At 39.6% G+C, this 17,169-nt stretch overlaps 1 protein-coding gene across 1 annotated transcript in view; it reads left to right on the forward strand.

The window, feature by feature from the left end:
- Positions 1 to 17,169, forward strand: part of ULK4 (unc-51 like kinase 4) — a 1,503,227-nt gene that overhangs the window by 881,157 nt on the left and 604,901 nt on the right. Inside the window, exon 30 of the mRNA XM_053714343.1 lies at positions 7,379 to 7,471. Coding sequence (XP_053570318.1) covers positions 7,379 to 7,471 — 93 coding nt within the window. The remainder of the gene's footprint in view (positions 1 to 7,378; positions 7,472 to 17,169) is intronic.

Consider the following 17,169-nt stretch of genomic DNA (forward strand, 5'->3'; position numbering starts at 1 on the left):
AAGAATTTATTTCTTATTCTATTCAGAAGGCTTTGTCTGCCATTCCGCCTTCTAATAAACGTAAAAGGTCTTCTAAAACTTCTCATAAAGTTGATGAAATTTCACATGACTGGCAACATGCTGATTTATCCTTTTCTGATGGGGATCTATCTGGTTCAGAAGATGCTGCCTCAGATATTGACACTGACAAATCTTCCTATTTATTTAAAATGGAGTATATTCATTCTTTGTTGAAAGAAGTGTTGATTACATTGGATATGGAGGAAACTAGTCCTCTTGATATTAAACCTAGTAAACGTGTAAATTCTGTTTATAAACCTCCTGTGGTTATTCCAGAGGGTTTTCCAGTTCCTGATGCTATTTCTGATATGATTTCTAAGGAATGGAATAGGCCTGGTACTTCTTTTATTCCTTCTTCAAGGTTTAAAAAATGGTATCCTTTGCCAGCAGTTTCTTTAGAGTTTTGGGAAAAGATTCCCAAAGTTGATGGGGCTATCTCTACTCTTGCTAAACGTACTACTATTCCTACGGAAGATACATTTTAAAGATCCTTTAGATAGGAAACTTGAATCTTATCTAAGGAAAGCCTATTTATATTCAGGTTATCTTCTCAGGCCTGCAATTTCTTTGGCTGACGTTGCAGCTGCTTCAACTTTTTGGTTGGAAACTTTAGCACAACAAGTATCGGATCATGATTTGTCTAGCATTGTTAACTTGATTCAACATGCTAATAATTTTATTTGTGATGCCATTTTTTATATCAAAATTGATGTTAAATCTATGTATTTAGCTATTTTAACTAGAAGAGCTTTGTGACTTAAATCTTGGAATGCTGACATGACTTCTAAGCCCAGATTGCTATCTCTTTCTTTCCAAGGTACCAAGTTATTTGGTTCTCAGTTGGATTCAATCATTTCAACTGTTACTGGGGGAAGGGAGTTTTTTGCCTCAGGATAAAAGACCTGAGGGTAAATCTAAAGCTTCTAACCGTTTTCGTTCCTTTCGACAAAATAAGGAACAGAAACCTAATCCCTCCCCCAAGTAATCAGTTTCCAATTGGAAGCCTTCCTCGAATTGGAATAAATCCAAGCCATTTAAGAGATCAAAGCCAGCCCCCAAATCCACATGAAGGTGCGGCCCTCATTCCAGCTCAGCTGGTAGGGGGCAGATTAAGATTTTTCAAAGATGTTTGGATCAATTCGGTCCAGAATCAATGGATTTAGAGTATTGTCTCTCAGGGGTACAGAATAGGATTCAGAGTAAGACCGCCTGTGAGAAGATTTTTTCTCTCACGCTTTTCTGAAGTGTGTTTTAGACCTGGAGTTATCAGAGGTAATCATGCCAGTTCCGTTTCAGGAACAGGGTCTGGGGTTTTATTCAAATCTATTCATTGTCCTAAAGAAAGAAAATTCATTCAGACCAGTTTTGGATCTAAAAATTTTGAATCGATATGTAAGAGTACCAACTTTCAAAATAGTGACTATAAAGACTATTCTGCCTTTTGTTCAGCAAGAACATTATATGTCCACAATAGACTTATAGGATGCATATCTTCATATTCTGATTCATCCAGATCACTATCAGTTCCTGAGATTCTCTTTTCTAGACAAGCATTACCAATTTGTTGCTCTTCCTTTTTGCCTAGCGACAGCTCCAAGAATCTTTTCAAAGGTTCTCGGTGCCCTACTTTCTGTAATCAGAGAGCGGGGTATTGCGGTATTTCCTTATTTGGACGATATCTTGGTACTTGCTCAGTCTTTACGTTCTGCAGAATCTCACACGAATCAACTAGTGTTGTTTCTTCAAAAACATGGTTGGAGGATCAATTTACCTAAAAGTTATTTGATTCCTCAGACAAGGGTAACCTTTTTAGGTTTCCAGATAGATTCAGTGTCCATGACTTGTCTCTAACATACAAGAGACGTTTGAAATTGGTTGCAGGCTGTTGGAACCTTCAGTCTCAGATGTTCCCTTCAGTAGCTTTGTGCATGGAAGTTTTAGGTCTCATGACTGCAGCATCGGATGCAACCCCCTTTGATCGTTTTCATTTGAGACCTCTCCAGCTTTGTATGCTGAACCAATGGTGTAGGGATTATACAAGAATATCACAATTAATATCCTTAAATACCAATGTTCGACTATCTCTGACTTGGTGGTTAGATCATCATTGTATTGTTCTAAGGGCCTCTTTCATTCATCCAACCTGGACTGTGATCACAACAGATGCGAGTCTTTCAGGTTGGGGAGCTGTTTGGGATCTCTGACATCACAAGGGGTTTGGAAATCTCAAGAGGCGAGATTACCAATAAATATTTTGGAACTCCGTGCGATTCTCAGGGCTCTTCAGTTTTGGCCTGTATTGAAGAGAGAACCGTTCATTTGTTTTCAGACAGACAATATCACAACTGTGTCATATGTCAATCATCAGGGTGGGACTCACAGTCCTCAAGCTATGAAAGAAGTATCTCAGATACTTGTTTGGGTGGAATCCAGCTCCTGTCTAATTTCTGCGGTTCATATCCCAGGTATAGACAATTGGGAAGTGGATTATCTCAGTCGTCAGACTTTACATCCGGGAGAGTGGTCTCTCCACCCAGATGTGTTTTCTCAAATTGTTCAGATGTGGGGTCTTCCAGAAATAGATCTGATGGCATCTCACCTAAACAAGAAACTTTGCAGCTATCTGTCCAGGTCCAGGGATCCTCGGCCGGAAGCAGTGGATGTGTTGACACTTCCTTGGTGTTATCAACCTGCTTATATTTTCCCACCTCTAGTTCTTCTTCCAAGAGTGATCTCCAAAATCATCATGGAGCAATCGTTTGTGTTGCTGGTGGCTCCAGCATGGCCTCACAGGTTTTGGTATGCAGATCTTATTCTGATGTCCAGTTGCTAACCTTGGCCACTTCCAATGAGACAGGACCTTCTGTCTCAAGGTCCGTTTTTCCATCAGGATCTCAAATCATTAAATTTGAAGGTATGGAAATTGAACGCCTAGTGCTTAGTCATAGAGGTTTCTCTGATTCAGTGATTAATACTATGTTACAGGCTCGTAAACCTGTTTCTAGGAAGATTTATTATTGAGTTTGGAAGACTTACATTTGATGGTGTTCCTCTCATAAATTCTCTTGGCATTCTTTTAGAATTCCTAGAATTTTACAGTTCTTCAGGATGGTTTGGATAAAGGTTTGTCTGCAAGTTCCTTGAAAGGACAAATCTCTGCTCTTTCTGTTTTATTCCACAGAAAAATTGCTAAACTTCCTGATATTCACTGTTTTGTACAGGCTTTGGTTCGTATCAAGCCTGTCATTAAATCAATCTCTCTTCCTTGGAGTCTTAATTTGGTGTTGAAGGCTTTACAGGCTCCTCCATTTGAGCCTATGCATTCTTTGGACATTAAACTACTTTCTTGGAAAGTGTTGTTCCTTTTGGCCATCTCTTCTGCTAGAAGAGTTTCTGAATTATCTGCTCTCACTTGTGAATCTTCTTTTCTGATTTTTCATCAGGATAAGGCAGTTTTGCGGACTTCATTTAAATTTTTACCTAAGGTTGTGAATTCTAACAACATAAATATAGAGAAATTGTTGTCCCTTCTTTGTGTCCTAATCCTAAGAATTCTTTGGAGAGATCTTTACATTCTTTGGATGTGGTGAGAGCTCTGAAATATTATGTTGAAGCTACTAAAGATTTCTGGAAGACTTTTAGTCTATTTGTTATCTTTTCTGGTATTTTCTTGGCATTGTGATTAAAGCTTTTGATTCATCAAGCTTATTTGGAGTTGGGTAAAGCCCCACCTCAGAGAATTACAGCTCATTCTACTAGATCAGTTTCCACTTCTTGGGCTTTTAAGAATGAAGCTTCAGTTGATCAGATTTGCAAAGCAGCAACTTGGTCTTCTTTGGATACATTTACTAAATTCTACCATTTTGATGTATTTGCTTCTTTGGGAGCAGTTTATGGTAGAAAAGTTCTTCAGGCAGCTGTTTCAGTTTGATTCTTCTGCTTATGATTTAAGTTTTTTTCTTTTATTTATGAGAATAATCTTATATTTGAGTTGTGGATTAATTTTTTTCAGCGAATTGACTGTTTTTATTTTATCCCTCCCTCTCTAGTGACTCTTACGTGGAGTTCCACTTCTTGAGTATTGCTATCCCATACGTCACTAGCTCATGGACTCTTGCCAATTACATGAAAGAAAACATAATTTATGTAAGAACTTACCTGATAAATTCATTTATTTCATATTGGCAAGAGTCCATGAGGCACACCCCTTTTTTATGGTGGTTATGATTTCTTGTATAAAGCACAATTATTTCCAAATTCCTTTGTTGATGCTTTTTACTCCTTTCTTTATCACCCCACTACTTGGCTATTCATTAAATTGAATTGTGGGTGTGGTGAGGGGTGTATTTATAGGCATTTTGAGGTTTGGGAAACTTCTCCTGGTGGGATTGTATATCCCATACGTCACTAGCTAACAGGCTCTTGCCAATATGAAAGAAATGAATTTATCAGGTAAGTTTTTACATAAATTATGTTTTGTTTTTGTTTGGAAGTTCACTTTAGTTTTTTGATAATTAAAGAAGCGGAGCTGTAATCTTCTTAAAATAAAAAGTAATTTATTATTGACAAAATTAGCAAAAATACATGGACGCATCCAAAGAAAGTACAAGGCTAGACTGACATGTTTCGGCGGTTACGTCGTAATCGTAGTCTATCATAGCATGTATTAGGTCACAGGACTTCAGTATATATCATATAATCGACCTGGATCCCTGTATTCCCTTTAAAAAAGCCAGGAGCAGAGAGTAAAATGTGCGGTGCACATATTAGGACAGACGTCCACACCCCACCAATACAGCACTACCTACATATATTACCTTGCCAGATTGTTTTGCTAATGATCTTGACTCACACATTGTATGTGTAAATGCATGTGTAATCTTGTTAGAAAAAGTACTTTCATAATAAGCCACCAAAGAACATTAATAACTTTTTCTCTCAGTTGTTTTCAATCTGACTGAACTATGTCTATTTTCCCCTACAGTATTAACCATGTAAATAATAAGGATGTATAGTAAAGTCTCCATTTTTTGATAGTCAGACTATATATATTATATGGATATATATATATACCTAAATAAATAAATATCTACGCTTCCTACTTCCTAAGTTAAAGTTAAAGGATTTAGAGTAGTATATCTTTAAGTTTAGATAATGGCAACCAATTGCAGCACTTTTGTTTTAACCAATCAGCACACTGTTCATGTTTTAAATAGCTAAACAGGTGTTTAGATCCTTTGCTAAGATTACGGCTCCTTAGCCAAAACTTGTTAGCGGGTCTTGCTGCTCTTTGCCTTGTATTGTGACCCAATGATGTATTTTAACCAAAGTTGTGGAATAAAGGTTTTTCGTTTTAAATGTTACCTACTACAGAACTCATTTCTACATCATATATTATTAGATATATATTATTATATATGTTTATCTCCATGCTTTACCAAATAAAAAACACTTGGTGAACAGATTGCAAGGTCAGTTACTATAACCCCTTAAGGACCGGGCATTTCAGACTAAAACTTCCCCAAAAGAGCAGAGCATTTTTAACATTTTTGCCATCACTACATTTAAACAAAAATAGAGCCTTTTTTATATTTACCTATCAAAACTATATATATTTTTTTAGTAGACAACCCAAAGTATTGATCTAGGCCTATTTTGGTGTATTTCATGCCACCATTTCACCGCCAAATGCGTTAAAAAAAAACAAAAAAACATTGTTAACTTTTTCACAAACTTTAGGTTTCTCACTGAAATTATTTACAAACAGCTTGTACAATCATGGCACAGATGGTTGTAAATGCTTCTCTGGGATCCCCTTTGTTCAGAAATAGCAGACATATATGGCTTTGGCATTGCTTTTTGGTAATTAGAAGGCCTCAAAATGCAGCTGCACACCACACTTGTATTATGCCCAGCAGTGAATGGGGTTAAATAGGTAGCTTGTAGGGTTCATTTTAGCTTTAGTGTAGAGATCAGTCTCCCACCTGACACATCCCACTCGTTACTTTTAGCGAGATCACGGCAGAGAGAAGCCCAGGACTGCAGTGTCATACAGGGTATGACGCTGGTCCTTAAGGGCTTAACGACCAGTGTGGTACAGGGTACGGTGCTGGTCGTTAAGGGGTTAAAGGGACACTAAAGTCAAAATTAAACTTACGAGATTCAGATAGAACATGCCATTTTATACAACTTTCCAACAAACTTCTATTGTCTAATTTGCTTTGTTTTCTTGATATCCTTTGTTGAAAAGCATACTCAGGTAACCTAATCAGCAGTACACTACTGGGAGCTTGCTGCTGATTGGCTGCTCATGTATGCCTGTTGCCATTGGCTCACTAGATGTGTTCAGCTAACTCCTATTACTGCATTGCTGCTCTTTCAATAAAGGATATCAAGAAAAATGAAACAAATTTGAGAAATAGGAGTGAGTTGGAAAGGTCACCTTTTTCCCCCACATACAATATAAACATTTAACTGGTGCAGCATGGGATGTCTACATTTATAAAAGAACATCTGTTTTTTTCCTGATGCAATAGATTTTTAAAAAAACTGCTGTTACTGATATGTTAAACTTACATATTTCATATTGTTGAACAGCATTGTTATATGCAAAACAGAAATGGTCTACAATACAGCTATGCTCCACGTATCAAGTGATTCTCTTTATCTCTATGAGTATTTTATTGGCATAGATGCTGCTTTATTTGTCCAAGACACGCTGTTCTCTAGCAACTGTGCTAGCAATGTGGTGACAAAGTATTAGACCCTTGAAGTACTAAGGCTGAAGTACAATTACTAGAATTGCAATGTCCCTCTTCTGATTTCATTACAAATAAAGTTACATCTGAAGACTGAATTACAGACGTTGTAAAAGCACGACTGTCTGTTGCTTTTAGAGAGACACTGATATATCCCTTTAAAAAAAATATCTAACACGATTATTTGTTGTATAACAATATAGAACAATTTAAAGTGTAATATGAACAGCTACTATTTTAATTATTTCATAGCTGCACAATGTATGATTACATTTTAGTTGCATGATAAATGTACCATGCATTGGTAATGTTATATTGTTTTTTGTTAACTGTAGAGAACTCTTTCATTTTCACATTAATTTACCTAGATTATTTTTTTATTTTTATTTATTTTCTTCTGTTGCTATTTTCAGAAAATAAAAAAATAATTATTCTGAATTACTTAGCATACAATTTTACATTGTGTGATAGGACTGACTATGATTCACCAATTTTCTTGTACTAGGCTGCACATAAATATTTGGATAATAAATTATTTTCTTTTTTTTTTTTTCTTCAAGGTATGATCAATTCCTTCTGCAACCAGATCCTATACCAGTATATGCTTTAAAACTCTTGGTGCCGCTGACAGAATATAGTCCTGCATTTATAAGGTAAACACATTTACGTGGCATATGAAGTTGTTGTTACTGAAGACATTTTTATGACACATTTTTATGATCTTATCATACTGTGGCACCCAATTCATTAGTGAGAACATTGTATGCAAATGTATTTTTTTTTTTAATATTTCTATCTATTAGAAAGGTTCATCATTTGAAATAGTAAAAATGCTTAAAGGGACACTAAACCCAAAAAATGTCTTTCATGATTCAGGTAGAGAAGTAATCCAAGTTACTTCTATTATCTAATTTGCTTCATTCTTTAGATAATCTTTGTTGAAGAAATAGAAATGCACATGGTTTAGCCAATCACACGAGGCATCTATGTGCTTCTACCAATCAGCAGCTATTGAGCATATCTAGATATGCTACTCAGCAAAGCATATCAAGAGAATGAAGCAAATTAGATAATAGAAGTAAATTAGAAAGTTGTTTAAAATTGCATGCTCTAACTAAATCATGAAATAAAAAATGTGGGTTTCATGTCCCTTTAAATTAGGTATACAGTCCTGGTCAAAAGTTTTGAGAATGACACAAATATTAATTTTCACAAAGTCTACTGCTTCAGTGTTTCTAGATCTTTTTGTCAGATGTTACTATGGTATACTCAATTATAATTACAAGCATTTCATAAGTGTCAAAGGCTTTTATTGACAATTACATAAGTTTATGCAAAGAGTCAATATTTCTAGTGTTGACCCTTCTTTTTCAAGACCTCTGCAATACGCCCTGACATGCTGTCAATCAACTTCTGGGCCACATCCTGACTGATGGCAGCCCATTCTTGCATAATCAATGCTTGGAGTTTGTCAGAATTTGTGTGTGGGGTTTCACCTGCCTCTTGAGGATTGACCACATGTTCTCAATAGGATTAAGATCTGGGGAGTTTCCTGGCCATGGACCCAACATTTTAATGTTTTTGTTCCCCAAGCCACTTATCACATTTGCCTTATGACAAGGTGCTCCATCATGCTAGAAACCGCATTGTTTGTCACCAAACTGTTCTTGGATGGTTGGGAGAAGTTGCTCTTGGAGGATGTTTTTGTACCATTCTTTATTCATTTTCAACAAAGAGAGTATTTTTAAGTCTTATCTAATAAGTTATGGGCCAAAAAAATAGTTGTGCATAGGCATAAACAACAGTTTTATTAAATTCAAAAATCACCCCTAGAGCAGGGTGAGACAAAAAGGAATGCCTCTGAGCACAAAGTGCATGGGAAGAAAACTATGTTTATACAAATGTTATTAAAATGTAACCTTTATTGCAGTTGCTTAAAATGACAGCAAAAGAGAGAAGAAAGCAGATACATTGTTAGCTGCCCAACAAAATTAAAAGCTCTACGGTACTGGTGCTATGTTTAGACTTGTGTTAGTTTCATAGGTAAATAACGTTCTATAAAAGGAAATATAGCTTTGCTGTAAATGTTACCAAAATTACAGTCATATATGTTAGAGTACTCCACTGTATACACTGAAAATACGGTGAGCAGCTTGCTATATTGCACAAAATATACACAAATTGTTGTATTTGACAAATGTCAGTTATCATGGGTAATTTGTAATTTTAAACCTGCTGGCAGGACCTGGCCTGCAGAGAAATACTTAAATAGTAATGCAGGAATAAATTAATGTACTTTTTGTTACCCAGAGACATTTAGAGGTGTAAAGTTAATATATTGCAAATCTTTATACTGACACACACTTGCAGACAGTATAAAGATTCAGCTGGTCCTTTTGTGGCAGGGCTGAAATGCAGTGGAAATGTTTTTTTTGGGGATTAAGTTAATTTTCCTTCCTAAGATAGGGAGAGTCCACAGCTTCATTCCTTACTGTTGGCAAATACAACACCTGGCCACCAGGAGGAGGCAAAGACACCCCAGCCAAAGCCTTAAATATCCCTCCCACTTTCTCATTACCCCAGTCATTCTTTGCCTTTCGTTAGAAGGTGGCAGAGAAGTATCAGAAGATTCGGAGAGTCCTGAAAAAGGGATTCTGCCCTTTGAGATAGGACTGGAGTTTTAAGTAGCCATGTCAACCTCTCAGTGAGAGTATTGATGAAAGTTAGGGTCTGGAGATGCAGGAAAAGTTTTTCTGTGAAACTATCCAGACTACTGCTAACAGCTCCTAAGCAATCAGTGTTGACGAGTTTCACTGCCTGCTTTCTCTCACTCAAGTCCGTCTCAGGAGCGCTGCTATAAGACTGTCATACTTGAGAGGCTGTGTTCTGTTCCACAGCATGGATCTTGGAGGTAAGATCGTTTTAATTTTTACACATAAAACGCTAGAACAGGGTCACAGTGTGGCTCCTTTATACCTTGATAGGATCCAGGGTTAATATCCTCTGAAGGGGGTTTATTAAACAGTTGGGGTTAATTAATCAGTGTATTAATTATTTACATGCTGTTTTGTGTGATTTTTTTCCTGGGCTGATAGACTGTGTGTTTTTAGCTGGAACAAACAGGTTTCACTTTTAAGTTTCACTTTAGTTTTTTAAAGTGTTGCACAGCTCCTATTACTTGCTGTACTTGTAATAACAAGGGAAGTACTGTCTTGCACTCCATGTGACTGGGTGTGGTCTATGTTCATTTCCTCTATTCTGGCTGACTCTTGAACCTGAGGAGAGCGTTTCCTCTGTTAAATGTTTGGGTCTAGGAGGTGGTGAGTGCCCCAGCCATTGGGAGTATAAAGGTGCAGTTTTCAATAATACAAAACGTTTTTATTTGTGTCCTTCTGTGGGTATAACCTGAGCTATGGAGGATTCTGAGATGTTAGAAGGTACTCCTTCTGTACTAAATCATACCTGTTTATATTGTGAGGAGGCCATGGTTTTCCCACCCACTCAATTATGTTCCACATGCCTTAACACCGTTATAAAGTCTAAGAAGGGAGACAAGTCTGCTAAGGATCTTAGTCCCTCTGAGACGTCTACTTCTCAGGACTCGGCGTCCCATGAGATTACTACCCTTGCTACTTTATCCACTCCACATGCAGTTCCCCGTAGCACATCTAATTCTCCATCCGGAGGGGGCCTTCTTCCTGCGGACTTTGCTGCGCAGTTACAAACGGCGGTGTCTGCAGCCTTCAGTGCATTATCTCGCTCTAACAAAATGTAAGAGAATGGTTAAAGATATCTCTCCTGACCCAGGAGTCATCTAAATATTTATCAAATTTAGCTATTATGTCCCAGTTATCCAAAGATGAGTTAACCTAGCTTCAAAGGGTGAACTTTCTGGGTCGGAGTCCTTAACGTCTAAGCCTCCTGCTGCGGAGGAACCATCCTTTAGAATTAAAATTGAGCACTTTCATTTTTTTTTTTATTAAAGGAGGTTCCATCTATGTTAGAGGTTTCAGAGGCCACGCTGCCTGAATAACCTATGATACCTAAATAAGACAGAGTTTACGAAGACAGGAAAGTTCCTTTGACTTTTCCTGTGCCGGTTAAGATGGCGAATATTATTAAGAATGAATGGGAAATAATTGGTTCTTCCTTTTCTCTTGTTAAGTGTATCCAGTCCACGGATCATCCATTACTTGTGGGATATTCTCCTTCCCAACAGAAAGTTGCAAGAGGATCACCCACAGCAGAGCTGCTATATAGCTCCTCCCCTCACTGCCATATACAGTCATTCTCTTGCAACTCTCAACAAAGATGGACGTAGTAAGAGGAGAGTGGTGTATTATAGTTAGTTTTTTAACTTCAATCAAAAGTTTGTTATTTTTAAATGGTACCGGAGTGTACTGTTTCATCTCAGGCAGCATTAGAAGAAGAATCTGCCTGTGATTTCTATGATCTTAGCAGAAGTAACTAAGATCCACTGCCGTTTTCACATATTCTGAGGAGTGAGGTAACTTCAGAGGGGGAATGGCGTGCAGGTTTTCCTGCAATGAGGTATGTGCAGTTAATATATTTCTAGTGATGGAATTTGCTAGAAAAATGCTGCTGATACCGGATTAATGTAAGTTAAGCCTTAAATGCAGTGATAGCGACTGGTATCAGGCTTATTAACAGAGATACATACTCTTATAAAAGTGTAATATAAAACGTTTGCTGGCATGCTAATTGTTTTTATATATGTTTGGTGACAAAACTTATTGGGGCCTAGTTTTTTTCCACATGGCTGGCTTGATTTTTGCCTAGAAACAGTTTCCTGAAGCTTTCCGCTGTTGCAATATGAGTGGGAAGGGCCTATTTTAGTGCTTTTCTGTGCAGATAAAAATACTGACAGAGACATTCAGCTTCCCTCTGCATGATACAGGACATCTCTGAAGGGCTCAAAAGGCTTCAAAGTCGTGTTTGAGGAGGGTAACAATCACAGTAGACTCTGGCAGTTGTGACTGTGTTTAAAAAACGTTTTTGTCATTTATTATTCTGTTTTTGTTATTAAGGGGTTAATCATCCATTTGCAAGTGGGTGCAATGCTCTGCTGACTTGTTACATACACTGTAAAAATTTTGTTAGTGTAACTGCCTTTTTTCACTGTTATTTCAAATTTTGTCAAAATTTGTTTCTCTTAAAGGCACAGTAACGTTTTTTATATTGCTTGTTAACTTGCTTTAAAGTGTTTTCCAAGCTTGCTAGTCTCATTGCTAGTCTGTACAAACATGTCTGAAACAGAGGATACTTGTTCATTATGTTTAAAAGCCATGGTGGAGCCCCATAGGAGAATGTGTACTAAATGTATTGATTTCACCTTAAACAGTAAAGATCAGTCTTAATCTATAAAAGAATTGTCACCAGAGGGGTCTGTCGAGGGGGAAGTTATGCCGACTAACTCTCCCCACGTGTCGGACCCTTCGCCTCCCGCTCAAGGGACGCACGCTAATATGGCGCCAAGTACATCAGGGACGCACATAGCGATTACTTTGCAGGACATGGCTGCAATCATGAATAATACCCTGTCAGAGGTATTATCCAGATTGCCTGAATTGAGAGGCAAGCGCGATAGCTCTGGGGTTAGACGAGATACAGAGCGCGTAGATGCTGTAAGAGCCATGTCTGATACTGCGTCACAATATGCAGAACCTGAGGACGGAGAGCTTCAGTCTGTGGGTGACGTCTCTGAATCGGGGAGACCTGATTCAGAGATTTCTAATTTTAAATTTAAGCTTGAGAACCTCCGTGTATTGCTTGGGGAGGTATTAGCTGCTCTGAATGACTGTGACACAATTGCAGTGCCAGAGAAATTGTGTAGGCTGGATAAATACTATGCAGTGCCGGTGAGTACTGATGTTTTTCCAATACCTAAAAGGCTTACAGAAATTATTAGTAAGGAGTGGGATAGGCCCAGTGTGCCCTTTTCCCCACCTCCTATATTTAGAAAAATGTTTCCAATAGATGCCACTACACGGGACTTATGGCAGACTGTCCCTAAGGTGGAGGGAGCAGTTTCTACTTTAGCAAAGCGTACCACTATCCCGGTTGAGGACAGTTGTTCTTTTTCAGATCCAATGGATAAAAAATTAGAGGGTTACCTTAAGAAAATGTTTATTCAACAAGGTTTTATTTTACAGCCCCTTGCATGCATTGCACCTGTCACTGCTGCGGCGGCATTCTGGTTTGAGGCCCTGGAAGAGGCCATCCATACAGCTCCATTGACTGAAATTGTTGACAAGCTTAGAACTCTTAAGCTAGCTAACTCATTTGTTTCTGATGCCATTGTTCATTTGACTAAACTAACGGCTAAGAATTCCGGATTCGCCATCCAGGCGCGTAGGGCGCTATGGCTCAAATCCTGGTCAGCTGATGTGAATTCAAAGTCTAAATTACTCAACATTCCTTTCAAGGGGCAGACCTTATTCGGGCCTGGTTTGAAAGAAATTATTGCTGACATTACTGGAGGTAAGGGTCATACCCTTCCTCAGGACAGGGCCAAATCAAAGGCCAAACAGTCTAATTTTCGTGCCTTTCGAAATTTCAAGGCAGGTGCAGCATCAACTTCCTCTGCTTCAAAACAAGAGGGAACTTTTGCTCAATCCAAGCAGGCCTGGAAACCTAACCAGTCCTGGAACAAGGGCAAGCAGGCCAGAAAGCCTGCTGCTGCCGCCTCTAAGACAGCATGAAGGAGCGGCCCCCTATCCGACAACGGATCTAGTAGGGGGCAGACTCTCTCTCTTCGCCCAGGCATGGGCAAGAGATGTTCAGGATCCCTGGGCGTTGGAGATCATATCTCAGGGATATCTTCTGGACTTCAAAGCTTCTGCTCCACAAGGGAGATTTCACCTTTCAAGATTATCTGCAAACCAGATAAAGAAAGAGGCATTCCTAATCTGCGTACAAGATCTCCTTGTAATGGGAGTGATCCATCCAGTTCCGCGGACGGAACAAGGACAGGGGTTTTATTGAAATCTGTTTGTGGTTCCCAAAAAAGAGGGAACCTTCAGACCAATTTTGGATCTAAAGATCCTAAACAAATTCCTCAGAGTTCCGTCATTCAAGATGGAAACTATTCTAACCATTTTACCCATGATCCAAGAGGGTCAGTACATGACCACAGTGGACTTAAAGGATGCCTACCTTCACATTCCGGTTCACAAGAATCATCATCAGTTCCTGAGGCTTGCCTTTCTAGACAGGCATTACCAATTTGTAGCTCTTCCATTCGGGTTGGCTACAGCCCCAAGAATTTTTACAAATGTTCTGGGCTCACTTCTGGCGGTCCTAAGACCGCGAGGCATAGCGGTGGCTCCTTACCTGGACGATATCCTGATACAGGCGTCAAGCTTTCAAATTGCCAAATGTCATACAGAGATAGTTCTGGCATTCCTGAGGTCGCATGGGTGGAAAGTGAACGAAGAAAAGAGTTCTCTATCTCCTCTCACGAGGGTTTCCTTCCTAGGGACTCTAATAGATTCTGTAGAAATGAAAATTTACCTGACGGAGTCCAGGTTATCAAAACTTCTAAATGCTTGCCGTGTTCTTCACTCCATTCCGCGCCCCACGGTGGCTCAGTGCATGGAAGTAATCGGCTTAATGGTAGCGGCGATGGACATAGTGCCATTTGCGCGCCTGCATCTCAGACCGCTGCAATTATGCATGCTCAGTCAGTGGAATGGGGATTACACAGATTTGTCCCCTCTACTAAATCTGGATCAGGAAACCAGAGATTCTCTTCTCTGGTGGTTATCTCTGGCCCATCTGTCCATATGACCTTTCGCAGACCAGATTGGACAATTGTAACAACAGATGCCAGCCTTCTAGGTTGGGGTGCAGTCTGGAACTCCCTGAAGGCTCAGGGTTCATGGACTCAGGAGGAGAAACTCCTCCCAATAAATATTCTGGAGTTAAGAGCAATATTCAATGCTCTTCTGGCTTGGCCTCAGCTAGCAACACTGAGGTTCATCAGATTTCAGTCGGACAACATCACAACTGTGGCTTGCATCAACCATCAAGGGGGAACCAGGAGTTCCCTAGCGATGTCAGAAGTCTCCAAGATAATTCGCTGGGCAGAGACTCACTCTTGCCACCTGTCAGCGATCCATATCCCAGGTGTAGAGAACTGGGAGGCGGATTTTCTAAGTCTAAGTCATCCGGGGGAATGGGAACTCCATCCGGAGGTGTTTGCTCAATTGGTTCTCCTTTGGGGCAAACCAGAATTGGATCTCATGGCGTCTCGCCAGAACGCCAAGCTTCCTTGTTACGGATCCAGGTCCAGGGACCCAGAAGCAGCACTGATAGATGCTCTAGCAGCGCCTTGGTTCTTCAACCTGGCTTATGTGTTTCCACCGTTTCCTCTGCTCCCTCGTCTGATTGCCAAAATCAAACAGGAAAGAGCATCGGTGATATTGATAGCGCCTGCGTGGCCACGCAGGACCTGGTATGCAGACCTAGTGGACATGTCATCCTTTCCACCATGGACTCTGCCTCTGAGACAAGACCTTCTAATACAAGGTCCTTTCAATCATCCGAATCTACTTTCTCTGAGACTGACTGCATGGAGATTGAACGCTTGATCCTATCAAAGCGTGGCTTCTCCGAGTCAGTAATTGATACCTTAATACAGGCACGAAAGCCTGTCACCAGGAAAATTTACCACAAGATATGGCGTAAATATCTTCATTGGTGTGAATCCAAGAATTACTCATGGAGTAGGGTTAGGATTCCTAGGATATTGTCCTTCCTCCAAGAGGGTTTGGACAAAGGATTATCAGCTAGTTCTTTAAAGGGACAGATTTCTGCTCTGTCTATTCTTTTACACAAGCGTCTGGCAGAAGTTCCAGACGTTCAGGCATTTTGTCAGGCTTTAGTTAGAATTAAGCCTGTGTTTAAACCTGTTGCTCCTCCATGGAGCTTAAACTTGGTTCTTAAAGTTCTTCAAGGGGTTCCGTTTGAACCCCTTCATTCTATTGATATCAAACTTCTTTCATGGAAAGTTCTTTTTCTGATGGCTATTTCCTCGGCTCGAAGAGTCTCGGAGTTATCTGCCTTACATTGTGATTCTCCTTATCTGATCTTTCATTCAGATAAAGTTGTTCTGCATACAAAACCTGGCTTTTTACCTAAGGTGGTTTCTAACAAGAATATCAATCAAGAGATTGTTGTTCCATCATTATGTCCTAATCCTTCTTCAAAGAAGGAACGTCTTTTGCATAATCTAGATGTAGTCCGTGCCTTGAAGTTTTACTTACAGGCTACTAAAGATTTTCGCCAAACATCTAACCTGTTTGTTGTTTACTCTGGACAGAGGAGAGGTCAGAAGGCCTCGGCAACCTCTCTTTCTTTTTGGCTTCGGAGTATAATCCGTTTAGCCTATGAGACTGCTGGACAGCAGCCTCCTGAAAGGATTACAGCTCATTCTACTAGAGCTGTGGCTTCCACCTGGGCCTTTAAAAATGAGGCCTCTGTTGAACAGATTTGCAAGGCTGCAACTTGGTCTTCCCTTCATACTTTTTCCAAATTTTACAAATTTGACACTTTTGCTTCTTCGGAGGCTGTTTTTGGGAGAAAGGTTCTACAGGCAGTGGTTCGTTCCGTTTAAGTTCCTGCCTTGTCCCTCCCATCATCCGTGTACTTTAGCTTTGGTATTGGTATCCCACAAGTAATGGATGATCTGTGGACTGGATACACTTAACAAGAGAAAACATAATTTATGCTTACCTGATAAATTTATTTCTCTTGTAGTGTATCCAGTCCACGGCCCGCCCTGTCCTTTTCAGGCAGGTCTAAATTTAAATTAAACTACAGTCACCACTGCACCCTATGGTTTCTCCTTTTCTTGGCTTGTTTCGGTCGAATGACTGGATATGGCAGTGAGGGGAGGAGCTATATAGCAGCTCTGCTGTGGGTGATCCTCTTGCAACTTCCTGTTGGGAAGGAGAATATCCCACAAGTAATCGATGATCCGTGGACTGGATACACTACAAGAGAAATAAATTTATCAGGTAAGCATAAATTATGTTTTCCACCTCGTCTACTTTTAAAAAGTTGTTCCTGGTCCCGAACTCTCAACTGGATTTGTGGGGCTCCATTCCTAAGGTGGATGGTGCTATCTCTACGCTTGCTAAACGTACTACTATACCTCTTGAGGATAGTTCTTCATTCAGAGAGCCGATGGATAAGAAAATGTAAACCTTTCTGAGAAAGATGTTTCAACATATGAAATTTTTGTTTCAACCGGCGGCGACAGTTGCCAGTGGGGCTACCTACTGGTGCGACTCTTTGTCGAAAGTCATTGAGGTGGAGTCTCCCCTCG

This window comes from Bombina bombina, chromosome 5, assembly GCF_027579735.1.
Source record: "Bombina bombina isolate aBomBom1 chromosome 5, aBomBom1.pri, whole genome shotgun sequence".
Taxonomy (NCBI): Eukaryota; Metazoa; Chordata; class Amphibia; order Anura; family Bombinatoridae; genus Bombina; species Bombina bombina.